Source organism: Mesoplodon mirus (assembly GCF_964341445.2).
Source record: "Mesoplodon mirus genome assembly, chromosome: 11".
Taxonomy (NCBI): Eukaryota; Metazoa; Chordata; class Mammalia; order Artiodactyla; family Ziphiidae; genus Mesoplodon; species Mesoplodon mirus.
Window position 1 is genome coordinate 69,193,496 of NC_138987.1, and position 16,227 is coordinate 69,209,722.

Here is a 16,227-nt window from a genome sequence, read left to right on the forward strand (position 1 = left end):
AGATAAATCTATTATCCTGCACAGTGGTCAGTTTTGGGCTTTATAACTTTTCTTAGGAATATTTCCCTTTGGTGATAATGAAATAATAATAATGAAAAGCCATTAGGAATGAGTCTACTTAGACTTAATCCTCAAAATGAACTATAGTCCATATTTCAGTACAAAAATATCATCTTGACCTAGGAGGTTTACATTTAATTTAGGAGCTTGATAATTAAAATGAACATACCAACATTTATAAACAACAATTTGCCTCCAATAGGAGACGTTTTACCAACCTGAAGCCTGGAGTGATTTCTTACTGGATCATTAAAAGGCGCCTAATGTAAGATTTTATTATAAACAGTCTGATCACCCCATAATAATCATAGAACCATATCATATCCCATAATCCCATTTGAATCCAAGGAAGATGTTTATGCACAAGAACAGATGGTTTAATATCGCAACACATCGTTGAAAGAAAAAGCAAACACATATACCAATACCTTACCCACTGTCTGAGTTAGTCCATAGTAAATGTTAATGGGACTTCATCCAATCATTATTCTTAGCTTCTAGCAAAGAATGCAAAACATTCTGTTCACTACAATTAATTCATAATTTAAACCTCCACTCAATGATTTGATATAATTCCACTAGAGAAATATAAACATCCAGCGGTTTTACTCATATTACATTTCAAACAGCAAATTGTTCTGGGCACAGGGCACAAAAACAAAAACTTTGTTATGACCAGCAAATACAACTTTGCTAGCATCTGCCAATAACTTTACACGACATTTTCCCAAGCTTTAGTAACCATCACAGAGCACTCAATGTTTCCCTTGGTTTTTTTAAAAAAATCATTTTCCATTGAAATGGACGAAAACAAAACAGTATAGGCAACGAAATACATCAAACCCATCTCTGTCATCCTCTAACAGAGGAAAATAACACTGTGACCTCTGGACAAACCCACACAGCTTTGCAGAGAGCTGTGAAACTTCTAATGGTCTACAGATACGTATGGTGCCCATTTCATGTTTACTACATTCTTCTCTTTCTCCTTTAATCAAGTCCATACTTGAGGTTTGAAAGGTTCATCAGGGTGGATGCCCATTGGAGTTGATGTAGTTGAGCCCAGAAGTTGAGCTCCTGACACCATCACTACCATGCTTACCAGGCACATTAAGTGTGGCCATGCCTTTGGGGCTTCAAGGGCTCAGTCATGGTTTGCACACCCTGGCACCATGTTTTATTTTATTTTTCTTTAAAAAAATTTTTTTATTGAAGTATAGTTGATTTACAATGTTATGTGAATTTCTGCTGTACAGCAAAGTGACTCAGTTATACATATATATACATTCTTTCTTTATATTCTTTTCCATGATGGATTATCATAGGATATTGAATATAGTTCTCTGTGCTATACGGCAGGACCTTGGGGTTGTTTATCCATTCTATATATAATAGTTTATATCTGCTAACCCCAACTTCCCAGTCCATCCCTCCCCCATTCCCCCTCCCCTTGACAACCACAAGTCTGTTCTCTATATCTGTGAGTCTGTGTCTGTTTCATAAATAAGTGCATTTGTGTCATAGTTTAGATTCCACACATAAGTGGTATTATGTTATTTGTCTTTCTATTTCTGACTTACTTCATTTAGTATGATAATCTCTAGGTCCATCCATGTTGCTGCAAATGGCATTATTTCATTCTTTCTTATGGCCGAGTAGTATTTCATTGTATATATGTACCACATCTTCTTTATTCATTCATTTGTCGATGGACATTTAGATTGCTTCCATGTCTTGGCTATTGTGAATAGACCTAGCACCATGTTTTTTTTTTTTTTTGAGCCTGTATTATTTATTTATTTAATTTTAACATCTTTATTGGAGTATAATTGCTTTACAATGGTGTGTTAGTTTCTGCTTTATAACAAAGTGAATCAGCTATACATATACATATATCCCCATATCTCCTCCCTCTTGCGTCTCCCTCCCACCCTCCCTATCCCACCCCTCTAGGTGGTCACAAAGCACTGAGCTGATCTCCCTGTGCTATGCGGCTGCTTCCCACTCGCTATCTATTTTACATTTGGTAGTGTATATATGTCCATGCCACTCTCTCACTTTGTCCCAGCTTACCCTTCCCCCTCCCCGTGTCCTCAGGTCCATTCTCTACATTCACGTCTTTATTCCTGTCCTGCCCCTAGGCTCTTGAGAACCATTTTTTTTTTTAGATTCCATATATATGTGTTGGCATACGGTATTTATTTTTCTCTTCTGACTTCACTCCGTATGACAGGCTCTAGGTCCATCCACCTCACTACAAATAACTCAATTTAGTTTCTTTTTATGGCTGAGTAATATTCCACTGTATATATGTGCCACATCTTCTTTATCCATTCATTTGTCGATGGACACTTAGGTTAGCACCATGTTTTGATTCTTCTCTGAGGAAGGTACAAACCAAGCATGCTTTGCTTGACTTGTAGTGCTTTAAAAACTTAGTTGCCAACATTTAAAAAGTAGTAGATTTCATACAGATGTACAGCTTCTTTTAAAAAATTAGAGAGGCAATATGGTATAGTGATGAAGAGGCAAGATTTGGCAGCCGGAATGCTTGGGTTCCAAATCCTGCCTCTTCCACATATAAGCCGTGTATGCCTGAGCACATAGTGTTCAGACACCTTAGTTTCCTGGTCTGTGAAATGGTGATAAAGAACAACAGTGCTAATCTCATACAGTTTTTGTTGTAAGGATTGAGTTTTTCTATGTAAATTGACTGGAGCAGTGCGCATACAATACACTACATAAGTGTTTATGATGATGATTATCCAGCAACATTGGACTCACTTTCCCACTCTCTCCTTCAGATGGAGCCTTCCGTCTCTAATTTGCCATTGTCCTCATTGGAAGGATCTCACTTTCCTGACTTGCCTCAGCTCTGAGGGCTTTGGGACCCTTTGAGCGAGAATACATTAGCACTTACTCAGTGCTTTGAATTTGCTTGGAGTTCTCCATTGAACAATTCTGTGAAATCCATTGAATTGAAGTTCACAGAGTCATCCATCGAACACATACTCACTGAACACCAACTATGAGCTAGGCACGTCTGCTCTGGGCACTGGCCACGAAATCCTGGAGAAAAGCTGGATAAAAAGGGGAGACGGGGGGACTTCCCTGGTGGTCCAGTGGCTAAGACCCCACACTCCCAGTGCAGGGGGCCCGGGTTCGATCCCTGGTCAGGGAACTAGATCCCACATGCCGCAACTAAGAGTTTGCATGCCGCAACTAAAAAAAAGAAAAAATCTCGCATGCTGCCTCTTTCTATTATGAAAGATGAGAAGTCAGTTCTCTTCCGCCTCTATATCACCACCATATTCAGACACAGTTCTTGTTCCCCCATTCTTCCAATACAGTTTTGTCATTTTTTGTAAAATCGATATTTAGCATTTACTTTAGTATGACTGCAAACAGTATTAGAAGACAAGTCATGTTGCATGGCATGATTACCTGCCTTTTCTACAGGATATATTTTCTGTTGTCTTGATGTCTTTGTTGGCTTAATTTTCTTGTGTTTACCATGAATTCAACTCCTCAGACTTGTAATCTCTCAACATGTTATTACATACCAAGAATTGTATTAGAGGTTTCCAACCCATCTGAAATGTTTGCTTTCTAGGGTTACTACACAGACCTTGGGAACTTCCTTCCCGTAGACCCTGGGAACCCAGAGTTTCTTTTCATTCCTGTTAAATTAATTAAAGGAGGCCATTAAACTGAGGTGGCTCTAATGCTGTGGTAGCCCAAGGAAGCCAGCCAAAATCTAAGCTTTTACAAGGTTATGAAATCAAAATACTAAGGACAACCAGACACAAACAGCCAACTAGGCTTTAAGTTACAGCCAGTTAAATAATTTCCTTTCTTTGCCTCTGCTCTTCCTATATCTGTCTTTCCGCAGACTCCTGTTGGGGGAGCATTCCTAACTACTGGTTTGGTGCTGCCAGATTTGAATCAATTTTTTTGCTCAAATAAACTCTTAAAATGTTTAATATGCCTCGGTTTACCTTTTAACACTCTCTCTTGCATCCTTGGAGCCCTTGCATCCTGAATCCAATTCTCCCTCTTTCTGGCTTTACTCTCTTTTGGTGGTTGGTACACGTTCTCTGACAGCTTCCTGAGGAAGAGTGCATGGGAGGAGAGTATTTTGAATCCATAGTTGTCTTTTTTTTACTTCCACCTTTGCTAGATGGAGAATTCTAGGCTGGAAATTTCTTTTCCCTCAGAATTTTGAAGGCACTGTTCCATTGGTTTCTAGATTCCAGAACTGCTATTTGTTGAGAAGCCTGACGCCATTCTGATTACTCGGTTATTATTTGTGTTCTGATACACTGTGTGAAAACTGCCCACCCCCACTGGAAGCCTGTAGGATTGTCTTTTTCTCCCAGTTTTCAAATCTCATGATGACATGCCTTGGTGTGGGTCTGTTTTCATCCACAGCTCATGGACCCATACATCTCGAAACTTATATCCATCAATTCTAGGAAATTTATGAAAATATATCCTTGATGCTTTTCTCTCTTCTTTCTTTTTGTAACGTCTATTATTTGGATATTGTGTTATTTGGACTCGTATAATTTTCCTATTTAGTCTAGACTCTTCATTTATTTATTTGTTGTTTTGTCCTAATTTCTAGAAATCTTCCTCAACATTTTTTCCAGTATTTCTGTTGAACTCCTTCATTTCTGCCATATTCTTACTTTTCAGGAGCTCTTTGTTCCCCTCTGGAGGCCACTGTGTAATAGTATTCAGGGCCTCCCACCCAGGGATACAAATGAGGTTAATGATCATTTTTTTTCTTTCTTATTAAAGTTTTCTTCTTCCTGCATGTGCTGCTTCTGTTTTTTTCTTTGTTTTGGGTGATAGTCTTGCATCTTAGATGCTTTCCTCCAAGTGCCTGTGTTTTTCTTAGCTGTCTGTTCACATCAAAGATGGCTCTGCAAAGTAGCTGTTTGAAAGCTTGGTGCCCCTGAGTGGGGCTCCTGGATTACGGTCGTCACTGTAGAGTTCAGGCCAGACTGCTTCTTTGGGTCAGACGGCACTGATTCTTCCTCCAGCTCGGAGGGGATTAAGCCTGGATACCTGGTTTCTCTGAGCTTCTGTGAGAAGACCAGCAGCCTCCTCATTCAGTGTTTCACTGAATCTCTGCTTTCAGAGCTGGACTGGTACACTCAGCTGTGCCCTCCCAATCCAGAGACCCTCCCTTTCGCGTTTTCCAGAGGATAAAACTAGGCTCTGCCAAGAAGGGGAGGGGTGCTTGGCGGTTCTGAGTTGGGGGAGGGACTCATTCATTCTTAACAGACTTTCAACCAATCCCCCGTCTTCGTACTCTCCCATCACTCTTGCTTCCAGAAGTTCCTGATTCCACCTCTCTGACTTGCTGGGAGTTTAGCATGCACATCAGGCTCACTGTCGGCTTTCCACTCTGTTTCTTTAAATTAATCTTTCTCCATCTTCTTTGCCACTTCCAAGTTTGGTTGCTGTTATATATTTTTCTTTTCCTCTTCTCCTTATGAGTTTCTGCCTCCTGAAAAATCTTATACTCTCATTTTAAAATGGGGGTTTGGGGTAGGAGCAGGGCTAAATGCGTGTTTTCAAGCTAGCATCTTTTGACTCATGAAGCTTGAAAATCACTGGTCGTCTGTCACTGTCAGAAACTGGTGCTCACAGTGGATTTGGATTCTTTTCTCCTCAAACAGTTGTTGGAAGAGGTAGAAAATGACAGTCCCTATCTTTTGTTTAAAACACTTTCTGTATCTGAAGACAGGTGAAATCTTCTGCAGTGTGAAGCTAAGTAAATGTGAATCATTCCAAGAACATTCTATAATGTCTAGCCGTTCATGGAACTTACGCTGCTAGTCAAGGTACGTTGCTCAAAGGGCCTGATAAACTGTCCAAACTACACTGGAGAAGCACACACACACACACTCACTCACACAATCATTCAGTTTTACTTTCATTGTAACCATATAAATATGTGTGTGTGTGTGTGTGTATACACACACACACACACACACACACACACACACATATATACTACCTGGTAAGTAAGTAAGACTGGTTATTTGATTTGAAATGGACCAGTGAGTAGAGTTTTTATTGCAAAGTTGGCAAAAAACCATGAACCTTTCTCTTCTAAATATGTTTAAGACTTAAGGCGAAAATGACAGATTTGTTGTTCTTGTTATAAAGACTGCTTTATGATTTTACAAAAAATAAAGCAAGCCTTTGTTCCTGCAGACAATTCAGTCACAACTAAAGAGGAAAGCCAACAAATTAACTGCACTCACAAAATGCTGTCTCTTGCTTTTCTAATATAGGATCTGGGAAGATTCATCAATCAGACGGTGACAGGGATGAGTGTTAACATTAACACAGCCAGTGTTAAGTCAGACAGAAAGGGTTTGAATCCCTGCATGGCCTTTTATTAGCTCTGGGTCTTTGGGCAGCTTATCCAGCTGTGTAAAATGGGCACAGATGTTATCGGGCCACTTTCAGGATTAAATGAGAAAACACATATAAACTGCTTAGTGCCATGCATGGTACAAAGTAGATAAAACTCCCTTGTAATAAAACCTCAAAAGAAAACTTCGATACCAAAAGATCTTTACTGACAACTACACATGGCAGAGACAACCACAGTTCTCTGACTTGAAAGGCAGGTGAGCTGCATTGGAGGGTATGGGCTCTGGTTTCTGATTGGCTGAGGTATCAGAGCTTCAGGATGCTGCTTCTTGTCCCAAACTGCATCCTTCTGCTAGGCTGTTCTACTTTATTTGCTATAATAAATTACTCCATATCATAGCAATAAAATCTATAAAAGTAATGCCTGATACTAATGTGCTATGAATGTCTCATCAGGAACTTATGAAAATTAGTCTAAAACTGCTCACCACATCCAAAATCAAAGGGACTCATTTCTCAGTCAATTAGGTATGAAGAGTGAGCCTTAAGCCAAGTGTGAAGGCTCTGATGGTACGCTTCCTGAGATGGAGGCTTATTTCTCACTACTCAGAGCTTTCACAAGATGAAGATACAGAAAGAGGACTTTGCATAAAGATAGTGAGATCATTAGAGAAATGCAAGTCAAAACTACAATGAGATATCATCTCACACCGGTCAGAATGGCCATCATCAAAAAATCTAGAAACAATAAATGCTAGAGAGGGTGTGGAGAAAAGGGAACACTCTTGCACTGCTGGTGGGAATGTGAATTGGTACAGCCACTATGGAGAACAGTATGGAGGTTCCTTAAAAAACTACAAATAGAACTACCATATGACCCAGCAATCCCACTACTGGGCATATACCCTGAGAAAACCATAATTCAAAAAGAGCCATGCACCACAATGGTCAGTGCAGCACTGTTTACAGTAGCCAGGAGATGGAAGCAACCTAAGTGTCCATCACCGGATGAATGGATAAAGAAGATGTGGCACATATATACGATGGAATATTACTCATCTATAAAAAGAAACGAAATTGAGTCATTTGTAGTGAGGTGGATGGACCTAGAGTCTGTCATACAGAGTGAAGTAAGTCAGAAAGAGAAAGACAAATACCGTATGCTAACACATATATATGGAATCTAAGAAAAAAAAATGTCATGAAGAACCTAGGGGTAAGGCGGGAATAAAGACACAGACCTACTAGAGAATGGACTTGAGGATATGGGGAGGGGGAAGTGTAAGCTGTGACAAAGTGAGAGAGTGGCATGGACATATATACACTACCAAACGTAAAATAGACAGCTAGTGGGAAGCAGTTGCATAGCACAGGGAGATCAGCTTGGTGCTTTGTGACCACCTAGAGGGGTGGGATAGGGAGGGTGGGAGGGAGGGAGACGCAAGAGGGAAGAGATATGGGAACATACGTATATGTATAACTGATTCACTTTGTTATAAAGCAGAAACTAACACACCATTGTAAAGCAATTATACTCCAATAAAGATGTACAAAAAAAAAAGATAGCAAGAAACATTCATAAACCCCTGTAGTGCCTCAGTTTCCCTAACAGTACCTGTGTGTGTATGAGTGAGAAGAGGGTCCTTTGATTTCCTACTTAGGTAGGATAATTATGACTGGCACTAAATTTTATGGGGTAGAGCCTTGCTTAAAATATTTCATGAGGCTCTATGTGGAAAATAAATATCGATCATTATAATAATTAACATTCATTATGGTTCACAATGTGTTCTGGGCAGCTTACATACACTAACTCACTTAATTTTCTCAACAATGCTCCAAAGAAGGTAATGAGCACTCCATTTTCTAGACAAGGAAACTCAGTTCAGACAGGTCAAGAGAGTTGGGAATTGGGGCAGTCTGGGCTCTGAGTCCTTGCTCTTCATCATTTTCCAAGTTCATGCAATAGACTTTGCACAAACATCTATATTCCTCATCGCCCTCAGAGGCTCATTTCCTGGAGGGCACACTGGTTAGAAGAACATTGTTTACAGACTCCTCATTCACTCCTTCAACAAAGACAGGGATTAAACAAGCATCTTGCATGTGCCAGGAACTGTGCTAGACCTCAGGAATTTACTATTTTGTAACAATGAAAATGGATTCTGTTTTTTTTTTCTTTAGCAAATTCTGCTTTCCCAACTGGCAAAATATGAGTATTTTCCATGAGGAAACACAAACTCAGGATGGTGACGGTTAGTTGTATAAATGGAGCTGGAGCTGTAGAAGGACTGACAGGCATGTTTGATGAGCTTACGTATCATTTCTCCATCCAGGAATGGCACAAAACTTTTAGCTTCCATGAATAGCTTTAGTTTACAGCTGGCTAAAATTCAAGCAGTTTCGTGGGGTTTTGGGATAGTTTCCATTATTGGTATTAAAATCAGTTTTAGTACATATGTAACATCATCATAAAGCATAATTTTATATGGTTCTTTATGTGAATAAAATATTTTGCAGTTGTGTGTACATGGCCACACTTGAAACAAACTGAACATATAAATGCTGACTTTGAAAAAGGAATCTATCACACGATTAGTTTTTAAAGGGATACTCTCCTTTATAATTAAATTACATTTTTATGTATATTAATTTTTAGGAATAAATCTATTGCAAGTTGCCATATGATCCTGCAATCTCACTCCTGAGCATATATCTGGACAAAGCTATAATTCACAAAGATACACGCACCCCTAGGTTCATAGCAGCACTATTTACAATAACCAAGGTGTGGAAACAACCTAAATGTCCATGGACAGATGAATGGATAAAGAAGATATATATATATATATATATATATATACACACACACACACACACACACACACACACACACACACACACACAATGGAATATTACTCAGCCATAAAAAAGAATGAAATAATGCCATTTGCAGTTATGTATATGGATGGACCTAGAGATGATCATACTAAGTGCAGTAAGTCAGAAAGAGAAAGACAAATACCATATGATATCACTTATATGTGGAACCTAAAATATGACACAAATGAACTTATCTATGAAACAGAAGAGACTCACAGACATAGAGAACAGACTTGTGGTTGCCAAGGGGGAGGGGGATGGGGAAGGGAAAGATTGGAAGTTTGGGATTAGCAGATGCAAACTATTATCTATAGACTGGATAAACCACCAGGTCCTACTGTATAGCACAGGCAACTATATTCAATATCCTGTGATACACTATAATGGAAAATAAAATAAATAAAACTGCTTTTCAAATAAAAAAGAATAAATCTATTGCACTAAAAAAGACCATCCTCTTAAGTAAAATTTGAGAGTAAAATTACAGTGTGGCAAACTGTGTGGTAAGAGAAGCTTCTGAGGAATAGGTGTCTTCTGTAGATGCACCAGTAGTAAGTATTTCTAAGGACTCAAAACTTAGTATTCGGCCGTGGCACTCAGAGTGTCTTTACTGAATGGAGGCAGGAGGAAGAAAGAATGGGGTGGAAGCAGGGTCTCTGCGTGCAGCCAGCAGGCTCTACACTGCGCAACTCCAAGAGGTACCACGTTCACGGCCAATTCTGATGGAATAAATGAATGGAATGGAATAGATAGGATAAATGAGAGCAGGGTTAAAGTTACATGGGGGTTGCAGAAGCCACGTGGAGTCCCACATACTTTTAGAATAGTAAGTTCTGATGAGCTCTCCCTTAATCTCAGCAAGCACAGCTGGTGACAGAACAGTGGCATACCATCTTTGCTTCGTAATGAACAAACCAAAAGGGGAAGCGACCCAGTTAAAGGCGTAAATGACTGTAGTAGCAACTAGAATAGGTCTGGAGTCTCCAAAGCCCCATTTCATCTTTCTGCTTACTCTACAGAGGAACGTCAGATCCATCAGTCCTACTTTTCTCCCAGTACTGGGGGTTGGGGGAGATACAGGCTCTCATACATATGGCTTCTTGTTCTTTTTTTTTTTTGCGGTACGCAGGCCTCTCACTGCTGTGGCCTCTCCCGTTGCGGAGCACAGGCTCCGACGCACAGGCTCAGCGGCCATGGTTCACGGGCCCAGCCGCTCCGCGGCATGTGGGATCTTCCCGGACCGGGGCACGAACCTGTGTTCCCTGCATCGGCAGGCACTCTCAACCACTGTGCCACCAGGGAAGCCCTGGCTTCTTGTTCTTAACATTTATTCCATATTGTAGTACCACTATTTTTGGTGTTGCATTAGATATATGTGATTTATTGGTTATTAATAAAACTTCATTTTCGATGTTAAATGTATATTGTCAAAGTTGAATTGGACAGCTCCCATTTCATACACCCACTTGAGAACTCTTTGTTTTTGCCTTAGCCACTGATGTAAATGCTATCCGGCAGAGTGTAGTGAGGCACCTTTATGTAGCCTCATCATTCTCTGGAAGGGACCACACCTTGGTCACAGATGTTGCTTCTAGGTCTCCTCTGGTCTTCATGCATTAATCATTTGCTTCATTTTCTTGGAGCATTTATGGATGAACTTAGTTTATGGATATTAAAAGCACAGAGGCCTCAATTTCCATTCTATAAATTTCCACTGGGGCTCAAATTTTCAAAGCTGTTTTACCAAAGCAGTTATAAATCTAGAGCCTGAGGAAAAGAGGGAATTAAACACATTTATATGTCCTCCTTTTCTTTTTAGCTTGGTTACCCAGGCACCTTGTACCATGGAGGAATTCAGGAAGTTACTAAAGAAAAAGACATTATTTCATTCTTGCAAAATGAATTATAGATGCATAGTGGACAGATGGGAATATAGTCTCAATAGATTATTGTGAAAACTTAATCTATCGTATGTTAAAATGTAGAGAACCTCCTTCATATGCCATCTAATTATTCATGTGGGGTGTGTGAGACATATTTATTGAGTACTTACTCATTATTTGTCAGGGACTATACTAGGTATATAAATGTGTTATTTTATTTAATACTCTGAATAACCTACAAAATGAGGACATTTTGCAGATACCCTTATTTCCATTTTATAGGTGAAGAAACCTGAGACTGAAGAGAGTTACAGTAACTTGCCCCATTCACACAGCTATTAAGTGCTGGAGGGTGACTGGCTCCACATTTTTGTACCATTAAGTAGAAACTTGGCAATGAAACTTAACACATTTGCCACACCTGTAAACCATTTGAGAATACACTTTTCTAATGTCTTCCTAAAACTCTGCATTTTAAAAGATATCACTTGTACTTACAACTTATGGTTATTCCAAGTTCCACACTGTGTTTCTTAGGGAGCTTTACATGAAATGTTCCACTACTCGGGATGACAGACTCTGGAATTTGAAAACAAAAAAGAATGTGTTTAGAGAAGACTAGGAAGATTGGAGCACCAATCAATGAAAATGCATCAGGAATACTTGTATCATCATCATCATCATCTGTAGTTAAAGCTGTGGGAACTGACATAAAATCCTGATAAACTAAGCTTCTTGTGAAGAACAGACGTCCTACCCACAGGCAACAGTGCATAATTCACAGCAACAGTCGAGTTCCATGTTTTTAAAGTGTGATTCAGACAGCATCTCCATCAAATTTACCTAGGATGCAAGTTAAAAATATCGATTCCTGAATCATCCCAGATCTGTGGGATACGAATCTCTGAAGACAAGGCCTAGAAATCTGCATTTTAAACATATTCTCCAGGTGATTCTTAGGTATACTAAAGTTGAAGAACCAAAAGCAGTTATATTCTTTTCTCCCCCAACCATATTTTTTGCAGAGTTTATTATTCAGCAGTGCTTTCCTTTTTTCATTTATAGCTGGGGGAGATCGATTTCAGAAAAGATTTCAGTTAGCTGTGACGGTTGTTGATTTGGAGGAGGAGAGGTGTGCCTGAATTTGTAAGGTAAGTGTGGAAAAGTACACTTAAAGATGTAGAAGCAGGAGTGATATTCAAAATATCTCACAACCAGAATGGTCCTGACCACAACCAACCAGACTGAATGCTGAGCACAGTTGGAACAAAGGGACCCAGGAGGTCCCACTGCACCAAGGATGACCCTCTAGTTTCTGGATCATGGGGACGTTTCAGGGAGGAGCACGAGGGCAGGGGGCACTGGAACAAGCGAAGTTGGGCTCAAGTGTTGGCCAACCAGTAGAGAAGTAAGCTAATGTAGCAACAGAGAGGGAAGCGGTGTGTACTGCTCGACTCTCAACCTTGGATAGATCTACTGTGATTTTACCAGGGCCTGACTAGTATCTGAGGAAGAAAGAATTGCTACATATTCTTAAATTTCCTCTAACAGTCTGGGAGGCCTTCAATTGCAGACAAGGTTAAAATGGAAATATCCTCTGAAGAGATAACATCTATTCACACTAAGTAGCTAATGACTATAATCCTTTCTTGAAGGCTTTAGAAAGGGGTGGGAAGGGTTGGCAAGAAACAAAGGAAACATTAGCATAAGGGGAGGCTTGTGGGATGTTGGAGTGAAACCACTTTTTCTGCTTGATTTTGCGCCCAGCTAGCTCCCAAACCGACACAAAGAATTAACTACAGCTGCTGTGATGTGGGTAGAACTATTCAGTCCTCAGGCCCCTCGTCCAATTGGCTAATCACATTTTTAACACGTTTTGAGTCTCTGCAAAGCAGAGGTGAAAGGTGGGGTGGCCTCATGGAAATAGAGTACTTCCTTCCTTGATCTGCCTTAACCTGCTCTTCCTGGCCTTTTCTACTTGCCCATGAAGAATTTAGGCAGTAACCCTTTTACAAGACCAGAACCTGATCTTCCAACTCAGAGTAACTGCCATAGACAGACTGGAGCACACAGTAAAATTTTGATTTTCCTGGGCCCTCCAGGCTTCTAGAAAGTCATCTGTAAAGAAGGTTCCCCAAACTGCCCTGGTAAGTTTCAGCCAGGGCTGCTGGGTAAAGGCAAGTCTGCCCCCTCTGGCCTCTTCCTTCTTCCCAGTTATTTCCTCACTTCGCTGGGGCGTGAGGGAATCTGTCGCCTTCTCCCACTTCCTCCCTCTCTTCTTAATCCTCCTGTCCTGTCAGGTGTGGCCCCTTGAGTGTCACAGATGTTGTCCTCAACTAAGACTCAACTAAGATGTGCCAGGAAGTAACAACGTATATTTATTTGTTTGTTTATTCATGAAGAATTTGTATCCTTCCCATTTCCCAATCGGAACTTGAGATAGATAAAACTAGTTATTTCCCCAGTAGATTTCAAAAAGAACTGGCTAATTTTTATATACTGGGGCAGAAAAAGAGAAATGAGGTTAAGTAATAACCACCTCGGTAGGCTTTGCTTCCTTACTTCAGGTGCTCCAAGTATCACAAATATTTACTTCTAAAAGATCTCTCAAATCCTTCCTTTCATCTCTTTTCTGAATCTTTGTGAAGGCTAATTACTACCTGCTTCCCACCACCAAAAGAGAAAGTTTAGGAATTTGGAATTAGCATGCAGACTGGGGACAGAGAAGGTATTTGGAAGAGGCTAGTTTGGCCCATCCGCACCAATGGCCAGGCTGCAGAGAGAAGGCAGAAAGAAACAAGTGTACCTGAGGAGAGAGTGTGAGGTCTTGGAGAGAGCCAGTGGTTAGCCTTGACAGCCCCTGGGTCTAGCTCTTCCAGGGGCTGCCTATGCCCTGTCCTCAAAGGCTGTGAAACACCAGTGTGCTTCCAGGAAATGCCTCCCTTCTGTCTAAATTAGCTTGAGTGCATTTCTGAGGCTTGCAACTGAAAGATCTCTTAATGAACACGTTGATCCAGTAGAGGAAATGGGATGGGAGCCAAACATCAAGCCCCCATACAATGTTCGTGAGTGTAGCAGGAATAAATTTTCCATTACTTGGATGAAGTACAATAAGTGGTCCATAAGTAAATGTATTAGAAGTTTTAGAGGAACAAACAGCTTTGCTATTTAGAGAACTCATTTCACGTATGTTTGTTTTAGTGTTATCCGTTTTCCGAAAACGTTCTCTGTGAAAGGGGAGGGGAGCATAATGTATGTATATGTGTATCCATGTATGTATATGACATCTTGCCCAAGATGCTATACAAGTGAGTCTTTGATTCATAAGGGCCTAGAAAACACAGATCTAAAATAGTTACTATAGTAACATTTTGCTTTACGTTTAAAACAAATTATTTATTTTATTTATTTGTTATTTTTGGCTGTGTTGGGTCTTCTTTGCTGTGTGTGGGCTTTCTCTAGTTGCGGCGAGCCGGGCTACTCTTCATTGCAGTGCGCGGGCTACTCATTGCAGTGGCTCCTCTTGTTGCGGAGCACAGGCTCTAGACGCGCAGGCTTCAGTAGTTGTGGCATACAAGCTCAGTAGTTGTGGCTCGCGGGCTCTAGAGCGCAGGCTCAGTAGTTGTGGCGCACGAGCTTAGTTGCTCTGTGGCACGTGGGATCTTCCCTGACCAGGGCTCGAACCCGTGTCCCCTGCATTGGCAGGCGGATTCTTAACCACTGTGCCACCAGGGAAGCCCTTGCTTTACATTTTTAATGTAGGGAATCTTGCCCAAGATTAACATTGTTAATGACACTGAAGGAGACATTATCACTTCCTGGAAAACAGTAATAGATCACTTTTGACTACATAAGATTTGAAATATTTATAATGATGAATAAATATCAACATATGAATCTCTTTGATCAAGCTGTGGCTTCATTTTAATCTTAAATGTCAACATGTTTTATTTTCTGTTTGGTAATTTTCCCCCCCATAAAATTACTTGGTTGTTAAAGCCAAGGCACATTTAATTTGGGGTTTCTTAAGGAAATAATAATAAAGAGGAAAAAGATCCAATATTTGGAGAAACCACAGGTTTAGAGTAAGTAAACAGAACATTTATATTCTTAGACTCCCATGTGATTATTTTGTGCTTCCCTGGTTTTCCTTTATCTTTGTTAATACTGTAATTAAAAACACATTTGGGTAAACAAAGTCCTCTTTCTTTCCAACTGGTCTGCTTTTTCTGCCCAAAGCATTCATTGTTGGCACAGTAAGATAACCACCACATCACAATTCATCAACCTGGACACCCTTGTGAGATTTGAAAAAATTAAGGAATTATAACAGGGGCAAATGTAAATGTTTAACTCCCACTCACACAGAGGAAAACACTGGGGATTCTAGTAATGATGGCAAACATCATTTGATAGGATTTTTCACTGAGGCTTCTTGCCAAGACATAGCTGTATTTTTTCCAACAAAGTAACTTCAGCATTAAAGTAGAAACTTTAAGCATTCATGATATTGTACACTGGTATTTAAAAGACAGTATTGAAAAAGGCAGAATGTAAACTGTGCATATGTTATGATTATAGCTTTACAAAATTATATGTATGGTAAAGGACTTTGGTAAAGAAATATAAAAAAATAAACTTTTGTTTAATAGAATGATGGGGTTATAAGTAACTTCAGCATAAGAAAAATCCTTTTAACATTACTACAATTTGATTGGACAGTGGTACCCATGTAAAAAGAGATAGATTTAGGCAAAAGTGTACTCACCGTCAAGCTTTTTAACCACTGTCTGTGTCATTTAGAATGTTTATAAAATAGAGATAGGTACTCTCTAAGATCCAGTGGTTTGAGAATTAGTGTCTGGGTATAATATATTTCTGAGGAAGAATTGGAAATGAATGGTGGTTCATATCCAGACAATTAGGAGTGATACACATAAAATAAAAATGCATGTATAGCACAAGTCAATACTTAGTAGACACTGCTATGGAGAAGGTCAATTGT

General features: G+C 39.8%; 1 protein-coding gene across 11 annotated transcripts in view; it reads right to left on the bottom strand.

Moving 5' to 3' along the window:
- The window catches only part of GRIP1 (glutamate receptor interacting protein 1), a gene marked incomplete at its 5' end in the record, with an annotated part of 699,088 nt that overhangs the window by 64,151 nt on the left and 618,710 nt on the right, over window positions 1-16,227 (bottom strand). For all 11 annotated transcript variants that reach the window (XM_082635788.1, XM_082635796.1, XM_082635794.1 and 8 more), the window contains one exon: window positions 11,721-11,801. In XM_082635788.1, the coding sequence (XP_082491914.1) occupies window positions 11,721-11,801 (81 nt within the window). The remainder of the gene's footprint in view (window positions 1-11,720; window positions 11,802-16,227) is intronic.